General features: G+C 41.0%; 1 protein-coding gene across 1 annotated transcript in view; it reads left to right on the forward strand.

Moving 5' to 3' along the window:
- PCSK2 (proprotein convertase subtilisin/kexin type 2) overlaps positions 1-17,462 on the forward strand; it is a gene marked incomplete at its 5' end in the record, with an annotated part of 108,389 nt that overhangs the window by 61,753 nt on the left and 29,174 nt on the right. Inside the window, one exon of the mRNA XM_082306263.1 lies at positions 11,364-11,440. Within this exon, the coding sequence (XP_082162389.1) occupies positions 11,364-11,440 (77 nt within the window). The remainder of the gene's footprint in view (positions 1-11,363; positions 11,441-17,462) is intronic.

Raw genomic sequence — 17,462 nt, forward strand, 5'->3', positions numbered from 1 at the left:
ATTTGAAGATTGTTTCTCCTCTGGATCATTTCATATGGTCAGAGAGCATAGAAAGAGGCTTTTTCTGCAAAGGAGGTTGCAGCTTGTGAAGGAGAAGTGATTGCCTTAAGGAGAGATGATTTGTGTCACATACAGAGCTGTGTTTGCAGCTGAAAAGTGGATTTCTCACACTGAAAGATGTCATGCTAACTGCTTTGCTAAAGCCCGTTATGAGAGATCTGGACCCTGAATGTGCTTGGCAACTTCTGGGGCTTGGTGCTTAGCACCATCTATACAGCTGGAGCTGGCACTGCTCCACTGATGTTGGCCTCTTCAGGGAGACGCACTGATTTATACTGGCGATAAAATATCCTCCAAGCACAATTCCTTTAGAATCAGAAAGATGCTGACATATTGTAGTGGCGTTTGCCCGAGATTGTTTTCAGAGCAATGAATGCTACAAAAAGTTTCCAGCTTTATTCTATATGAGAACTACCTGAAAGGGATAATCTTCAAGTTAAATGCATGCCTGGTGTGCAAGCAGTGTGAGATGGTGCCAAAGACGCTCGCTTTGCAAGCTAAAGACCACACGTTGTCCGCAGCGTTTATTTTTCTCTGTAATCAATGTACTTAATTAATCAGCTGCACACTGAGAAAGTGCAAGGTGGCTAATCGCTTTAATCATTAAGCAGTGGTATTAATTTTCACTTAAAGCATTATCTGTGGAAAGTAAATTAAGATTGTTGAAATGAGAAATGCACAGGGGTGAAAGAGAGCAGATAAGGATATTACTGCATCAGTTCTGGCTGGTGCTTTTGAAATTGGCTTGTGCCTCTCTCCAGGTCTTCTCCAAAAAAGTTTTTGGAAATATTTTCTTCTTTTATTTGGACAAGAAAAGTAGAGGAAAGATGTTAGTCCTCACTGTTTGCCATGGACGGACCTGGCATTGCTTTGTTTTGGTTTTTTACTGTCTCCCTTTCTGCAGACCAATTAGCTTTTGGAACTGGCCAGAAATCTTCCATTAGAACAATATTTTTGCTAGAAAAGATGAGTGTTCTATAAAAATGAAAGTGTCCCTGGGAAAATAGAAGTGAAATATTTTTATTTTTGATCAGTTCAATCTAATTTTAAATATTTGGTCTCTAGAACACACTGAATTAAAACGGCAGCAACAAAATCCCACTCTGGTGCATGGTCCGCTTGGGAGCTCAGGGTCAGATACACAGTCCCCTGGAGGCAGTGCACGCTGTGTGATTTTAAAACCAGTTTCAACAAAATTAAATAAAGAGCTGCTGTTTGCCCACAGTGAAAATATCACATTTTGGGTTGAAAAAGACAAAAACATTTTTGAAGTTTTTTCCATTTGGAACCTTTTTTTTTTGTTTTCTGTTTTTCAGAGAATAGTTATTTTAACTGCTCATACTGTTTAAGACACTAACCAGTGTTGAAATCCCTGAATATCCATCAGCATTGAAGTGGAAGTTAATTAAAATTCATGCTGTAGTTACATTTTGGCTACCAAGGTACCACCAGGGAAGTCTGAATGAGATGGTGCGTGTGGGGAACACTAGTCCCTCACAAAGCCTCATCAAAATTTGACAGGTGTTAGGGAGAGACTTTCAGGCCCAGTGATGATTTTGATCTTGGCAAGGAGAGTCTCACACCCCCTGTTACCTAGTGGGCATGCAATTTAAAAGGAGAGTTTTGGCCAAGCCCTTTGGATAAGCCAAACTTGCAGAAAAGGGGAGCAGAGGTACGAGGAGTTTGCTTTTTTCTGCGAAACCATAATAGCCTAAATAGCGTAGATAAAGATGCAGATGACCTCCAATACTTTAAACACCTCTCTTTCACTGTGCCTGTAAATTAATTTGGTTCTTTTGAAATGAATTCAATTTTTTCTGTCCTGGCACTTCATCTTGACACGGTTGTTTGCTTTGCATTGTTTGAATTTAGTTGTATGCATTTATGTTCTCCGTATTAATATTTTACTTCTCAGTAGCTCTGTAGGTGGTTAAGATATTTTTAAACGCCTGCCCTATTTCAGTTTGCTTTGATTTAAATATAATGTTCCTCATTTCTGTTGCATTCCCAACAGAAGCAATAAGCATAATGAACATCTCTTACCAGAAAACAGAATAGCAGTGCACGGTGTCTAATAAAATATTGGATTCATTGAAGTCAATGGTAGCTTTTCCATTAAGTTCAGAGCAATCAGAAATTTGGCAGATCATATAAATAACAGGTTTGTAATGTTTTTTCTAGTGTGTATTCCTTTTTTTTAATCATCACAGTAAGAAGCATAGGCTTCCTAGCTTCAACTGAGCAAATAATGATACCAAGAGCTGTGGAAACCTGACTGCCTGGGATAACATGTTTTACGGTAGAACAAGAGCTTTTATTTGATGAAACTTCAGCCACTTCCAGTGCTGTGGAGCTGTTGTTTGGTGAAAGTTAAATGCATGTGGTAGTGCATACCTCAGTCACACGGTCCCTGTGCTGTCCTTACTTATAAGCTTTGATGTAGATTGGGGATCATTGGAAGTGTTCTGCAGGCAGGTTGTGGTCTGGATTTTATTAAAGGAGGTGAATCTTTCTTTGAATATGTACAAAGGAGAGCACAAAGGCTATGTTCAAGGACTTCATAATTTCAATGCTAGCACGTGTTTTTTAGGATTACTTCTTGTGAGAAATAAAATCACTTTAATTCAGTGGCTCTTCACTAGTTGCAGAATTAGTCAACAGTGATACCATGTCTGACTGATGTAATTGTGAATCTTTCTTTCAGTCAGCTAATGATGTCTAGGACATTTCTTAAATTTATGCATCCACTAAATTACTGTGAAAACATTAGCTATAATCAAATATACTAATCTTTAAGAGAAGAAGCTGGAATGATCATGTACTATTTAAAAGCATAAACACTTGCAAAATGTGTTATGTGTGGATTTACATGACAATGTCTGTTCTGAAGATCCCAGCTTCTCTCCCTGAAATTTTGGATTTAGCTGTCCATTGGTCTTGCTGATTCCACATGGAATAAACAATGCAAACTTTTTAATTAATGCAAAAGCATATAAATTGGTCCATTAAAATCCCTGAGAACCCAACATGTCTTGACAGATATTAGTCACATTATTAATACTCCCCTGGAATGCTCTCAAACTATGCTAATGAGGTCAACATGCAACTGGAATAAAACAGAGTAGATCTTAAAGACCTTCTAACTAAGGCATGTAAGTCAACCTGTGTTTGCTTTTTGTGACAAAAGAAACGTAGATAATAGTTTGCAGAGTCTCTTCTCTGAAATGTTCGCTTGCTTTTGATTCACCTACAGTGTTGCTTTTATGTGTCCATTCGTCGTCTTCCATATTCATGCAATTTAGGTGAAATGCCAGTTGAGCAGTTGTTAACAGGTTCTTCTCTTGTCAGCTGAGAAACCTTTCAGAAGAAGGAAAATACCCAACCGCTTTCCTGCTTCATCTGTTCTTACTTTCAGCTCCTCTGTATCACCAGAATAACTCTCCCTGTCCTCCCCGCTCCATAACCACCATGGACCAGGTCTGTCTGTTGTAGCTAACTCCCCAAAACGTCTAAGCCGCTTTGATTTTCCTCTTCTGCAAAGACGTAGTTTGCTTGGTTGGTAACAACATGATTGGTGTAACCCGTTAAAGTGGGCACCCTTGACATCCTGCCAGATTTGTTTTACGAGTGGCATTATAACGGCACGTCCCGTATTCCGGCACTGTGCTGTGAGCGTTGCTGATAACTGATCCGTTTTTAACGACCCTGACTGCGATGCCTGTTGCAGTCGCGGAGAGCCATGTCGGTGCCAACTCCCGCTAACCACACGCAGCAGCAGGGAAGTGTTTGCTCTCCCAGAGCAAGTGGCCGCTCTTCACCCAGACCATGTCGTGCTAAACAGCTGGGTTCAAATGACTGCAAAGTTTGTACTGCAAACTCTGAGCTGTAGATTTTCTTCCACCAATGGACAAAATTGTCCTTTATCCACCACGTGATGCTAAAGAAAGAGACCTTTGTGCTGGGTGTGATCTGAATCCTGCCTACTGCGTGTGGTGGGAGAGCCCGTGGCAGATTTTGGTGGGCTTTGAGAAGAGTAAGAGGGCTTAGCTCCCCTTCTCTTCCAGCTCATCCCTCCGAGAGGCTGTAAGTGCTGGCTGCCACCAAAACACTGCAAACACAACCTTTACTGCAGCTCAGCACCCCGCACATATTTGATGTACTGACAAACTTGTCAGTTATTCCTTACAGGAATATAACTAAGAATAATGGACCTGAACGTCATTTCTCTGCTGCCAGCTTTGTACCTCTATTACTCTCTCAACTTCAGTAGGTCACACTAATACATAACCAAAGTACATGAAGGGGGAAAAAAATCCACGTATTGGAGAGGGAATGTGGGCCAAGTTTTTAATAAAATGGAATACTAAAGCTGGATGAAGTGTGTGTTCACAGTGTTTTTCGGTAAAAGTCATTGCACTCTTTGTATTTGCTATTATGATAAAATAATTCAACGGTTCATATATCTAGCCACTCAGATGCCAATTTTTTCTCCCCCCCCCCCCCCCCCCCCCCCCGAGTTAAAGAAATCAAGGAGTTCATTTCATAGTCTGAAGCTTTAAAGCTTTACATTTGCTGCTTGCCCTGAAAATCTTTAACAGTAACTAGTTGCTTAATTTATTTTTATTTTATTAATTGAATTGTCTTAGCAATGTGCCTCCCTGTGAACATTCAGTACCCGTTCTGTATGTTGCAGGTACAGCTTAAAAATTCTTGTGTACCCCCTCTGAAAATTAAGGAATGTTTGGCTGAGCAGAAATAGGTTTCATTTTTTTGTAGGTTAACTTGCTTTTGCCTTCAGAGCGCTGGCTCTGAGTAATTAACAACTGGTGCTGTGCTTCAGGTTTCCTCCACATCAACCTGACCATTGTGGAGCAGGCTGAGAATGCCAAGAGGTGAATTGTGAAGCAGCCTCTTTGTTATAAGCGCCAGTTAATTTGGCTGCTTGCTTTTTAATAATAGTCTTATGCCTGCCTCAATTTCTTCTGCTTTTTCCTGTGTCAGGTGAAGATGCGGGGAAGAAGAAACAGAGGGTATTTCAATAAACTTTGTTAGGAAAAAAAAATAATTCTTCATTTCTTAAAAAAAATCTGCCCGATCTAAATTTTCTCTGTCTCTCTGTGATTCTTTTTTTTTTTTGTCCTGTTTGACTGTGGACCTCTGAGCCAAGCATTAGCAAACAGTCACAGAGGCTTAGATGGCATTTAGCTGGATGCATTTGGACTTCCATTTGGTTTACTATACTGGGAAAACATTAAACAGTCTTGGTACCTAAGAATGGACTTCATAATTTCCTCTCTTCTTTGAAGCTTGAAAAAGTTTGTGCTTAGATCTACCTGTGTGGTATACGGTGCTGATATACCGCCCAGGTGCCTTATCCCTATGTGCAATAGTTTGTTCAGCTGCAGCTTTCCTTTTTGAAGATGCTCCCATGCTGAAGAGCACCCAGCCGGCAGTGTAACTTGTGTTGGTTTTCTGATTTTGTCTGCGGGGGAATTAGGAAAGAAATTAGTGGGGAAAAAGTAAAATAAGAGGTTGTGTGACACCCTAGTGCCAAGTGATATGTATAGATCATCAGTTGACAAAGGAAATCTGTCTAATCTAGAAAAAGAACACAATGTAAGATGATCTCAGTGAAGCAATTTTTCTTCATAACTGTTACTTTAAAAGTAATGCTACCTTTATGAAGATAAATAGAAAGGTTAACAGGAGACCCCGTGTCTTCCTCAGCTGTGTTTTTGTTTGTTTTTAAACCTAAGCAGTGAAAAAGTTTCAGCTTTGCAAAACAAGAAGCTGCATCAGAGGTGAGACAGTGAACATGCCTTCCTACGAACTCTAATAACGGGATTGTTGGAATTGTTACCACTTGTTGCCTGAAATATTTCTACTGTTAGAAATTAAGCAGTAGTCACCTCTTGTTTGTAGTATTATTCAAGTATTATTCAGGACCCAGCACACTTCTCTGCTTCATCCATTTCAAATGATGCTCTGATGTATTATTCTGTGACTGTTTTGAAAAGGAGGATGGCAGAAAAGTGTGCTGCTGTCTTATTCATTATTCAAGATCTGGCTGGTGTTGTCTGGCTGAGTATTTTCACTTTTATGATGTACCTGTAAGAACTGGGTAAAAGGCTTATGTTTCTGGAGGGAGATGATGATATTCACCAGCAGGGACTTCAGTCTGTAAGGTTAATATTTTTGAACGTAGCTCGTTACTTTGTGGGTATATTCTCGGTGTTGACAAGGTCTTGAATGCAGCTCTGAATTTGCTGGATAGTGATGTAGGACATGTAAATTAGTTCATGTAGAGGCAGAGCTGTTTAAGAAGTTGCAGGTTTTTTTCATTTCCATTTAAAAAAAAAACAAAACCACAAACCACAACAAAATAGAACAGCATGCTTCCCATGGCAGAGAGGAGGGCGCTTACTGTATGACTACTGACTTAGCAACAGCACCTCTGTTTTTCATTAATGACCTTTAAGCCTTATAGCACCCCTCCTAGGCAAAATATCATGTTGCCTCCTTTTTTTGCCTCCTGGTGAGCATATTCCATTTTCTTAAGCTTGTGTGTACAAAACTGAATTTCATTTTCCACCACATGACGTTCAGTGTTATTTTAGTACAGTTTCTCTGAGATGTTTTATGTTGTAATTTGAGCCCAGGGGTTTGCTCGTTCTTTGAATCAGTAAAGAAATCAAACAAGCAAAAGGTATCTTTCTGCCTCAGATCTCTGAGGATTTGCAGTTGCCTGAAGAGGGTAAGACCAGATGCCACCTGTGTTAAAAATGTTTCTCTTCTTTTAAAAGATACAAATCTCTGGGCTAAATTCACCAGTGCTTTAACGTCATGAATAGAATCAGACTGTAACCAGCGGGATATGTGTCTTTAATTGTTTGTCTCCTGGACTAGCATGTGAGCATAGGCACATTTCCCGAGTTAGGGAGAAAAAGAGAAGTATATGTGAATTACTCTTCAGAGGCTTGTAAAGCCCTATAAAAATTTATGGGCTTGCTGCATTATTCAAGGTACATAATTTTATTACAGATCCGAGCAACGCACAGGACAACTGATTTATTGTTATTGTCATATTTTACATAATGAATGTTTTACACGGAAGATTTTACTGCACGTATTTTAAAAAGTACAGGGCAATTCTTCGGAAAATGCTGGTCTAAGCTTATGTTTAAGGAAAGCAGAATTTTATACACAGGCAAAAGTAATCTATTTGTGTCGTGGTATACAAGCCATTACTTAGTAAATGATTGAAAGAATCTTATCATCTGATCCAGTACTCTTCTGTTAGCATCTTATTTGGGGTAGATGCTAGAAAGCAGAAGTAAGAGATACGCCTTAAAATACACTACCATTCCTCTTTGTAATAGCATTTTTATGATATAATAGGCATTATTTATGAGTTATTGTGTATAGATGGTGACTGATAAACATCAGGTTCAAATCGCTTTGCAACAATGAACTGGTTTTGATTGAACATGGGGGATAGGATTCATCTCGTTCTAGCACTGTATGCCTAATGACTAGTCTAAGGCTAGACCACGGTCTATGACCAGTGCCTAAGACTGGTGGCTTGAGTTGCTCCCCGGAGGAAAAAAACAGGCAACTACCTTGGATATTGAAAACCAAATATTAGACCCTTCAAGTCTAAGAGACGTAACTGCCAGTAGGCTAGTTTGGCATTAAAACTGGAAACTGAATCACCTGAATTGAAAAGCAAAATGTTTTCATTTCAGTGTGCTGTTGGAGGTCCTCATCTGCACTGGCTTTGGTTGCCACCTCCTGATTAAATCTCCATATTAGCAATAAATTCCCTCTTACTGCCTGCTGGGGAGTCTAGCCTGTGGAGGAGAATGGCAGACCACAGATTTTAATATTCACTTCCCAAAACACAAGATGAAATATTTTAGCTATCCACTGAAGCAATTCCCTTTTTGGTCCGGTGTTGAAACGGATTTAATTTGTCACTGGTTTATGCTTTAAAAAAAAAAAAAAAAAAAAAAAGGTTGAGGCTTAGATATTTGGGGATTTGATCTTTAAATTAGGAACTTGAAGCAGTCCATTTGTACTTGTCGCTGCTGTTTCATTACCCATTCCACTGCTTCCATAGTGTGGGCGGAATATTCCTTCATGAAGCTGAAACTCGCTGTCTTTTCTCAAAGACCCTAATGAAGATAAATTGTGCAGTCAGCAGTTGTTTTCTTTCCAAGAATTCTTCTTAATTTTGCACTTTGTGGATGGTTCCTGCTATATTAGATATCTTTTGACTGCAGTGATCCAAAATCAAGCGAATAAGAGCTACAGGATGTGGAAGAGTACTGCTCAACTTGGTTTATAGCCGGCCTAAAGCAACCTTTCCATAAGCTGACATTTGGTTAGCTTACACACAGCAGAGCTGCAGTCTGCTGTAGGGTGGCTGAGTCATTCGTGCTGGAATCCCTTTGCCTATCACTAGTCTGCACAGGAGTGGTACATCTGCACAACTAGAAGGGCTTTTCCATCCATAATTCTTTGCACAAGGGAATTCTAGAGTCAAGGGCGGTTGATAGCTACCACAAGATGCTTCCACGTCTGATGATGTCCTGAAAAATCAGCCTCACCAGACCCCCTTTGAGCTTAGGGTCTATGTAAGTAGGAATGCATTTCTTCCAGATGGGGAAAAAAACCACAGCTGACCCATGACTGAGTTTAAGTTCTCATCTGTAGAATATTTTTGGAGTGAAAACAGAAGTTCTGACTGAATAAGGAGCTGGCAATATATTGAACTAGTTACATTTAATACTGAATTAGACCGTACCTACCTGAAAGAAACGATCTGAAATCACTGGAACTAAGCTTAGTGATTTGCAGTCTGCATAGTTTCCAGGCCATGTCTAGTCCAAGGCAGTAGCGTAAGAAAGTTTCTTTAATTTGTGATTGAAATGCATTTCTCTCCAAAGGTTGCCAAGCTAGACTCTGTGACGGAGTAGGTTTTATCTGCTAATTAAATTACTGAGAATCATTGTTTCTATTTTGACTTTACCATAGGATGTGGTTTTCCAGCTTGTCCTGCTAGGAGTAGATACTATGCTCGTTAATAAAGAACAGGACTGGATCTTCTGTTGACAAGTTAATTTCTTTTTACTGCCTGTTTTGGATGAAACCTGGCCCTTTGTGCAAATCCTTGTCACAGCTCCCCTGGGCACTGCAGGATCCAAACTCCCGCTGTTGCATTGAGCTGGGATGTCTGTGCCACATGGCTTTTGCCAGGCGAACTGGGTGAGGCCCAAAGTCTGCTAGCTCAGGATCCTGCCTCCAACAGCAGCCAGTCATGGATGCTTGGGGAGCCGTATGGTCACCAAGCCAGAGACTGCATGGTATCTACCTGATTATGGCTTTCCAGCCTCTAGCATTCACTGTTTTGTGGACTGTTGGAGAAGGAGAAAGCACAGCATCTAATACCCCTTCCAGATTTATCTTCTGTTAATTTGTCTAACCATTTTTTGGTTTCATTCAGGCTTTTAACCTCTGTATTGCTGGGGGGCAATGAATTTTGTAACTCATTACATGTTCTGTGGAAAAGTGCTACTTCTTGTTTTCTGCTGCTTCTAAATCTCCCCTCTGATAATTTCTATGGATTCCCACTAGTTCTTATATTATGAGAAGCAGTAAATAATAACTCCCTGTTCACCTTCTCTGTGCTATTCATGATTTATAGACCACTGTCAAATTCCCCCTTTCCCTGGCTGAAAAGTAATGTTCTGTTTACTCTTAGCTCATACAAATCTATGCCATTCAAAGTGCTGTATAAGCAGTTGTGGTAATTAAAAGAGGTAAATTAAACATACACCTGGGCACAGAGACTTAGAAGTGCTGAGAATTTGTGGCTGTAGCTGATGTTATTGGAAGGCATCTTCAGGCTGAAAATCAGAGCTTTAGTTTAGAGAGATTAAGAGATCAATAAGGATACTCGCGAAGGGATTCAGCTGTGTCTGAGCTGGAGAACAGCATCAAACCGTGTGATAGGCATTCGGCAGATCTCTGCTCCATTCAAATGCTGCAAAATATTTATTGTCCCTGTTGAATATAAGCAACCAGGCTTTCTGAAATGATCACCCCAAAAAATTACTGTACAGTAACTTGAAAGATACTTAGTTTTACCCTCCAAGGATCAAGGACAAGGTTGTCCCCGTTTTGTTCTGGCACAAGAGTCTTTGAGAGTTAGGGGTTTTGAATCCAAAACCCAAAGACTTTGGTGCTACCGATGGACTGTCTATTCCTGTACCCCAGGAACTGAGAATCTGCTGAAGGGGAATGTTTTTAGGAGCAAAGCTATTCATACACGAGTCTCAAATTATCTTCAATAGCGTGCTCAGCCAAATCTGAAAAAAGAATACAAGTACACATTAATTAAGAATTAACATAATTCTGTTCCTTGAGTATGGTGTTTATTAAAATATAAACTCTGTGAACATACACTTGAGAGGAAGCTTCTAAATATTTTTAAAAGCTTAATTTTCAGTCACCCTTTATTTATTTTTTCATTAAGAGAGAAGAAAGAAGATGGCACTTGACTTTCTGAAACTTTCCATTTGCTTCTCAGATATAGCATCAAAAAGTTGCTGAGTGTCCTTAACTCTGCTGATGGGGCAAAATCAGGAATGATTTAGATTTATATGAAAAGCAGAGGCATGGGATGAGATTTTTCAAAAGCGCCTGAAAGCTGCATTTGTTCAGACAACTACAGGACCAAGAAAATCTGCAAAGGGATTTTCAGGCGTATGTGCTGACCACTAACGCAGATTTCACATTTGAATTTTGAGAAACTTATATTCTTAGGCATTGAAATGCTTTTAGAAATTTGACGGTTTGTTGTAGTACCACAAATGAGTTTTTAAAAAATAATTCTATGATGGAAGTCCCAAGTGTCTGGTTGCTTCCACCACTGCTTGGAAAATAGGGTTTAACCTTTGTCCTGCCACACCAAGTAGCATAACACCTAAATACTCTTGCAAGTGTTGATGAACAGTACCTCAGTAGCAGCCTGAGCTCTCACACCACCTCACAATTAGCCACACTATTTGGAAATACTAATGGTCCACGGGAGGCTTTGCACCCCAGAAAGCATCTTTCCCTAGGCTTGCTGATGGGGGAAATGCACAGCACAACAGGGACCAGTTTGCATCCAGATGCATCTCACAGAACGAAGAGGGAAAAGTTTACTAACGATTCTCAGCTCCCCCTCAGTTTGTGTTCCACTTTGTCCTGCACATCTGTTTTTCTGTTGATTTACTGAACCTCTTTGTGTTTTGCAGAATGCCAAAGCCAGCTATGACTTCAGCAGTAATGATCCCTACCCCTACCCCCGCTACACAGATGACTGGTTTAACAGGTAAATGGGTTTTCATCAGCCTGCTCTTCACTTTGGTTTGCTTAAGAAATTATAAGTATTGGCTGATATTTGTGGAATGTCTGTTTTCTGCTAAATTCTGTGGTTGCCAAAACAGAAGCTGCAGTCTCACTACTGCTTGAAAATCAGAGGTTACTTCCAACTTCATTTTTTTAGGTAGCCTCTAGATAATGCTGAACCACCATTTAATGGTTTATAAATGAAGTTGCTTCTTCAGAAGAGTATATGTGTAAATTGTTTGAATGGGTGATAGCCACATACTATTTTCTGTCAGCTATCCTGGGACATTATTGTAGCCCAAATCTGTATATGCTTAATACAATTTTGACTGGTTTCCCATCTACTGTGTCTGAGGCAGTATCACTGCTAGCTAATTTTAAAGGGAGTAAGCTGGAGACAGGAGAACGCTTTGGGGGGGAAAAAGTCTTTTCATCTGATTATAGACTAAGGAGGCAGAATAGCAGCATGGTGTAAAAACAATTAAATCTTGCATAAGTTCTGAATCATCTGTCTTTTCACCATGATTTAAGGACAGAGTACATGGGTAGCATTTCAGGGCTGATTCTGAGATATTTCTAGCTACTGGAGGAATTAAAGTCCCTGTACACTGACTGGGAACCTGTTCTGTTGTGTTTATACACCTGGAATGAACAGTGCAGCTGTGCTTGTTGTGTTATTTCTCCTGAACACATCATGATTGCACAAGACCCGCTCCTCCTTCAATATGTTCTGAACTTAGCCAGTTTCCAGCAGGAGAGGGTCTGGTCCTCAAGGTGTGGTATAAATAAGAATGGCCTAAGAGGAAAGGCTTCAGATTTTAGGAAATGTGACCTTTTTTGTTTCCCAAAACTCATTTTTGGTTAGAATGGAATAGAAATGTGTGTCGACAGTTTTAAAAAAAGCTCTGTGCCCTGGATTCTGCATCTGTCCCATGAAAAAGCCTGTTCTGTCAGGCTGACTGCTCCTAGCAAGATGTAATGTAGTCAAGGGTGCAGAGTCCAAGGCACACCCATAAGTTGTGTTTATTACCTGGTGATCTCGGCATCCAGCATCTCCGGCTCTGCGGCATACTCCCCAGGGTCTGTAAATTTGTAAAAATTGTTTCAGGATATTTTCAATGAAATTTCTAGAAGTCTTCTAGATGCAAATATAATTGATGTTGCCAGCATTTATATAGCAGCAGCACTGAGAGTTTGAAAACTTTTAAAGGTTTCAGGGCTAAGTCTTAGTGCTTATCAAAAAATATTTTAGGCCTATTTGATGTGGTTTTCATCTCTAACTTAGTATGGGTGTATGGATGGCCTCTGAGTTTTGGATGGGTTTTTTGTTTTTATTTCTGAAGAAATCAATTTTAGTTCTGTCAGACTGGCACAACAAAGATGTGGAGCAGCTGTGCTCCCACCTCCGACGCAGGCTTCCCGGAATGGATCAAACAGATTTAGGAGCTGTGATGTCCTCCTTTGTAGTCCTGCCATTTTTCAGCCAAAGCAAGATGCCAATGAGATTTCTCCTTCATTTCAGGAAAGGGCATCTGACACTTTCAAACTAGTATGAATCCAATTAGTGAATGGAAAGTCGGAGAAAGGCTAGGGCTCTAATTTGTGAAGGTCTGCTGCCTTTCTTGCTTTATTTATGCAAAGGATCTTTGTAGGAGAAAGGTATCACTTAGCTCTGGAGCAGCACGGAGGAAAATTAAATTTAGCTTTAGTGGGTAATGGTAGCTTCTGTCATTTTCAGTGTAGAACTTCATAAAACTGTGTTCTGCCAAGCCCCATTAACACCGACTGTGCTGCTATCAAGTATTTTATAGTGGGGCACAGTTTGCAGTCCTCACGTGTTCTACAAGGTGGCCCTGGAGGCAGAGTTACCTCCTAAAGTCTCTTAAAACAGGCCTTGAGCATCCTGGATGTGGCAAGGGTTACAGTCTCTGGCCCCAGGTGCCTCTGGCTGACTTCAGGCACCCAAGTGTGAAGAATCGAGGGTGAGCAGCATGGTCATCTGTGACCCGATCTGTAATTATTGAGAACAACATGATTCGTGTTTTCAGGGAACTGCATCACGTTCTTCTGGTTTTTTTTCTTGAGGGGATGGGGAGCTCAAGTCAGCAAGTCAGGAGCAGAAAAGCAATGCAGAATTTGCTTTGCTGATTTCCTTCATTATTCTTTCCAGAAAAAATTGATACTTAGAAAGTATGGCATTCTTTGTCATGTACCTTGAGGTTTCTTTGGTGAGAGAGGGAATTTTCTGCCTTGCAAGGTAAATCACAGGAGCAAGACATTGAGTAAGGCATCCCTTTCCTGCCTGCACAATTCAAGAAGGCTTTAAGATGCAAGATTTCATGTTTTCTCCAGGCTAAGATGCAAACCAACACACCATATCCAGCTGTTCAGGAGCAGTTGTGACTACGTTTTTCTCTGCATATTTCTTGGCTATACTCTTAATCAAGCTGATGTGCTCTTATATAAGCTATTGTCATAACTTCTGACTCCTGAATTATTATTACTGGTAGGTTACAACCGTCTGCCTATGACAGTCTGTCTGTCCATTTGTGTAGCTGCAAAGGTGCGTCTGAATAGAGAGTAGTGACACAGAAAAGCCATTCAGAGAAACCTGCAATAAAGGCTCCATTTTGCTCAGTTTTCAGTCAGTGATGTATCTCCCATTGAATTTTATGCATGCAGGAGGATCAGACTCAAAATAGGATAGTGTAATATCCCTTTTTCCATAAAGAATACATTTCTGTGTGAGCAATTCAAGTGATTTGTGGAACAAGAAGCAGAGGAATGTTTTTTAAAAGAGATGAACCAAAGGGCTTTTGTGAGATGCCAGCTGCATGTGCAAAGTGTCATTAGACTTTAAGAAAAAAGGGGAGAGGTTTTTGCATGGAGTATTTCATTAATCGCAGCTGCTCTGCTTGTAAGCACAGATTCCCCTTCCACTTTGTGCTTTTTAAGGCTGCTGGAAGCACTTTGGCCTTTCCATCTAACAGCCATTGGCCTATGAAACCAAGCAGGCTGGGTTTTGGAAGGGGATGGTGTGGTGCCTCGGGCAGGGAATTGCAGTCGGGCAGTTAGGCTGCTGTTAGAGGGAGAGGCACATCCCTTGGGCAGCCAAGGGATTTATCCCCCTGCTTACCGTACTGACTGCTTGACTGTGTTCAGACCCACAGCTTGGGGACCAAGCCAGGATAGGGGACACTGGGTGCAACGTGGGGCAGGGCTGTGTTTGAGCTTGAGGAGCAGTGAAGGAGCCTGAACCAAGCCCTGTTCCCAAAAGCAGAGGCAGCTCCACAGCACTCGGTGTTTTTTAGGAACCGCTTTGGGAACTGCCGGTGATTTGTAACACCCACTCCTCCTGAACCACAGTTAGTACCTTGCCGTGTACCATGTTGTGCAGTGCGGAGGTACCCACAGGAGTCAGAGATAGCTTGGCCTTTCTGTACAGCCCTCTGATTTCTTGTTGGGAGCATGCAGAAGGCACGACTCAGGGCTCCCCATCTCAGAGCACTGAGAGTACAAATTTCTGCTATGATATAAATAACCAATAATTATTTCCACTCCTGTAGCCTTTGTATTCTGTATATTCTCTCACCCAGGTAATAGTTAGCTGGGCAAAAATTATTCGCTATCTTGGAAACCCGTATTCTTCAGAGGTAAAAATGTCCTTTACTTATTATGGATCCAAACAACATACCATTGAGTCAAGGAAAGAACTTCCCTTGGCTTCCAGACAGTGCTCATTAACAGAGTAAAAACACCTGCTCCCCTCCTCCTCATTTTTCAATCAATACAATAGAAACAACATACTAATTGAGAATTTGTATAAACAGATTTAGCAGCTCTTTCTATCTGCAGTGTTATGACACAAGTGTCAAGGAGGAGCCACGGCACTACTGCTGGCTCTGGGCATCTTTGGATGCAGGCAGAGTGGCACGTTCCTCAAAGTAGGGGAACGCTTTCCCTTGCCCGAACGCTCAAATGCTCAGAAGCTGACGATGTCATGTGAGTAAAAAAGGGGTGGCATTTGCCCCACGAAAGTGTCCCTCTGAGCTTTGCATGTCTAAGTGCTGCCCAGTGTAAGCAACTAAAGTGTTAAGATAGGCAGATCGTCCCAGCTATTGAGACTGCAGCTCTGCATAGCCCTCCCCCGGCAGACAGCTGAAGTTAGGAAGGATGAATCCTGTCCTTTGCTGTCTGCAGAAGCATTTCAAAGCAGATGAAAACGAACCCCAATGAAAATCTGTGCCACCTCTGACTCCTTTAAAAAACGTGTCAATAAAAGGGCATGTACAATAGCATTGGCAGTGGGTTTTAGAAATAGAAATAGTTTTCAGAGACAAAGCAAAGTGGAATTTTCATAACTAGTACAGATACGTTATTTAAACCAGCTGAAGACAAAACTGACTTTCAGTTGAATCACCCTCTCCCACCTTAGGTTTTCACGAATGTTCACGTAAAATGTTTGCATTTATATAATATTTTTGGAAAACTTGCTCTGCATGCTACTGTATGGTTTGCCTTTGAAGTAACTTGCTCATAGGTGAAAATATTCTTAATTGTTTTCTATCCCCTTGTTTTAAACATTGAAATAAGAGTGAAGAGCTGAATGTTGGAGAGAAAAGCTGTGATTTGTGCCTATGACATGGGTCACTTCATAGAAACCACAATGGGTTTATCAATGATACATGAACAGCAAATAGGGCTAAACTGGAAAAGTCTGCTATTTGCCATTAATAATTCAACCAAATGCGTTTCCACTAATTCACATGTGATATTTATTTTTTTTCCCCTCTGGTCAGCAGCACGGTATCTAAACCCTGAGTTGCTGGAACAGGTCTGCATGCAGTCTCCATCATGTGGGCCAGTGAGCTGGGGAGGCAAGGTCGGGGAGAGGACCTTCTGATAAAACCCTTTCACCAGGAAGGTCCTAAGACAGTTTTTTCCGCTCTGTGAGAGAAAGAGCTCACTTGGCAGTGTCACTGATATTTTGCACCCCAGCATCAGTCAAGACAATTTTTTAACAAAGCCATTTATTCTGCTCCGTGGCTTGTAGCTAGCCCACAGGTGACTAGATAATGAATGCCTAGCAACGGTATATTTTTTTCACAGTTCCTTGAACAAGGGCATGAGGGAAAACCTGCTTGATTGTTGAAAGAAATTTCTCCAGCAGTTGAATAAGAAATCTGTATCGTTCTCCTCTCTGGCCTCTTTGTAAAGGGAACTCTCAAGAGATCTTCACCCTTTCATGATCAAGACACTGTGTACATTCAAGGCCAGTCATTTTTTTTCATGGAGCTGCCTTTAAAAATATATTCTTCCAAGTACAGAAGGAAAAAGAATGTGTTGCTTCTCACCACTTTATTAATGTTGCACTCACGTTTGCCAGAGATGCTTAAAGGGAGAGAGAGAGAAAAAAGATGATTAAAACAAAACAATTCTCTTGCCTCCTGGGATGGTTCATCTGGTACTCCATATAGCCTTTATAGTACAGCACTGCTAATTGCATGAATCCTTAGCATGCTATAGGAGCAATGCCAGTTTTAATGCACAGAGTGGATTGATGTGAGCAGTAGGATGGATTCATATCGATTCAACATCTTAAAAAAAACCTGACAGCAGCACAGGTTTCACTAGTTTCTCTGCTGCTGTGCTGTTTTTTTAAATCCAGATTATATTGTCCGTATTTATCTTCTCTGTGGTTTAATTTCTGTGATGAATTAGGAGAAAGGAAAATGCAATCTGCCTTCCTGCAGGACTGCCTCAGAGCCACTGCCAGTTAAAGGGTCTCTGTTAAGAGCTGTAAAGCACTTCAGAGACGCCAAGTGTTCTCGAAATGCCGTGTCTCAGCCCTAACCTGGACCTCCGTGTCAGAGCAGAGACGTTTCCCACTTGAGCAGAAAGCAGTAGCTCCCTGAGCTGACAGCTGGAGCACCTTGTCAGCTCTCCTGGGAGTTAGGCACTGGAGGAGAGGGATGCACGTGCCTTGGGTCCAGCCAGCTGTGGGC

The sequence above is a fragment of the Platalea leucorodia genome (genome assembly GCF_965183815.1).
Source record: "Platalea leucorodia genome assembly, chromosome: 3".
Classification (NCBI taxonomy): domain Eukaryota; kingdom Metazoa; phylum Chordata; class Aves; order Pelecaniformes; family Threskiornithidae; genus Platalea; species Platalea leucorodia.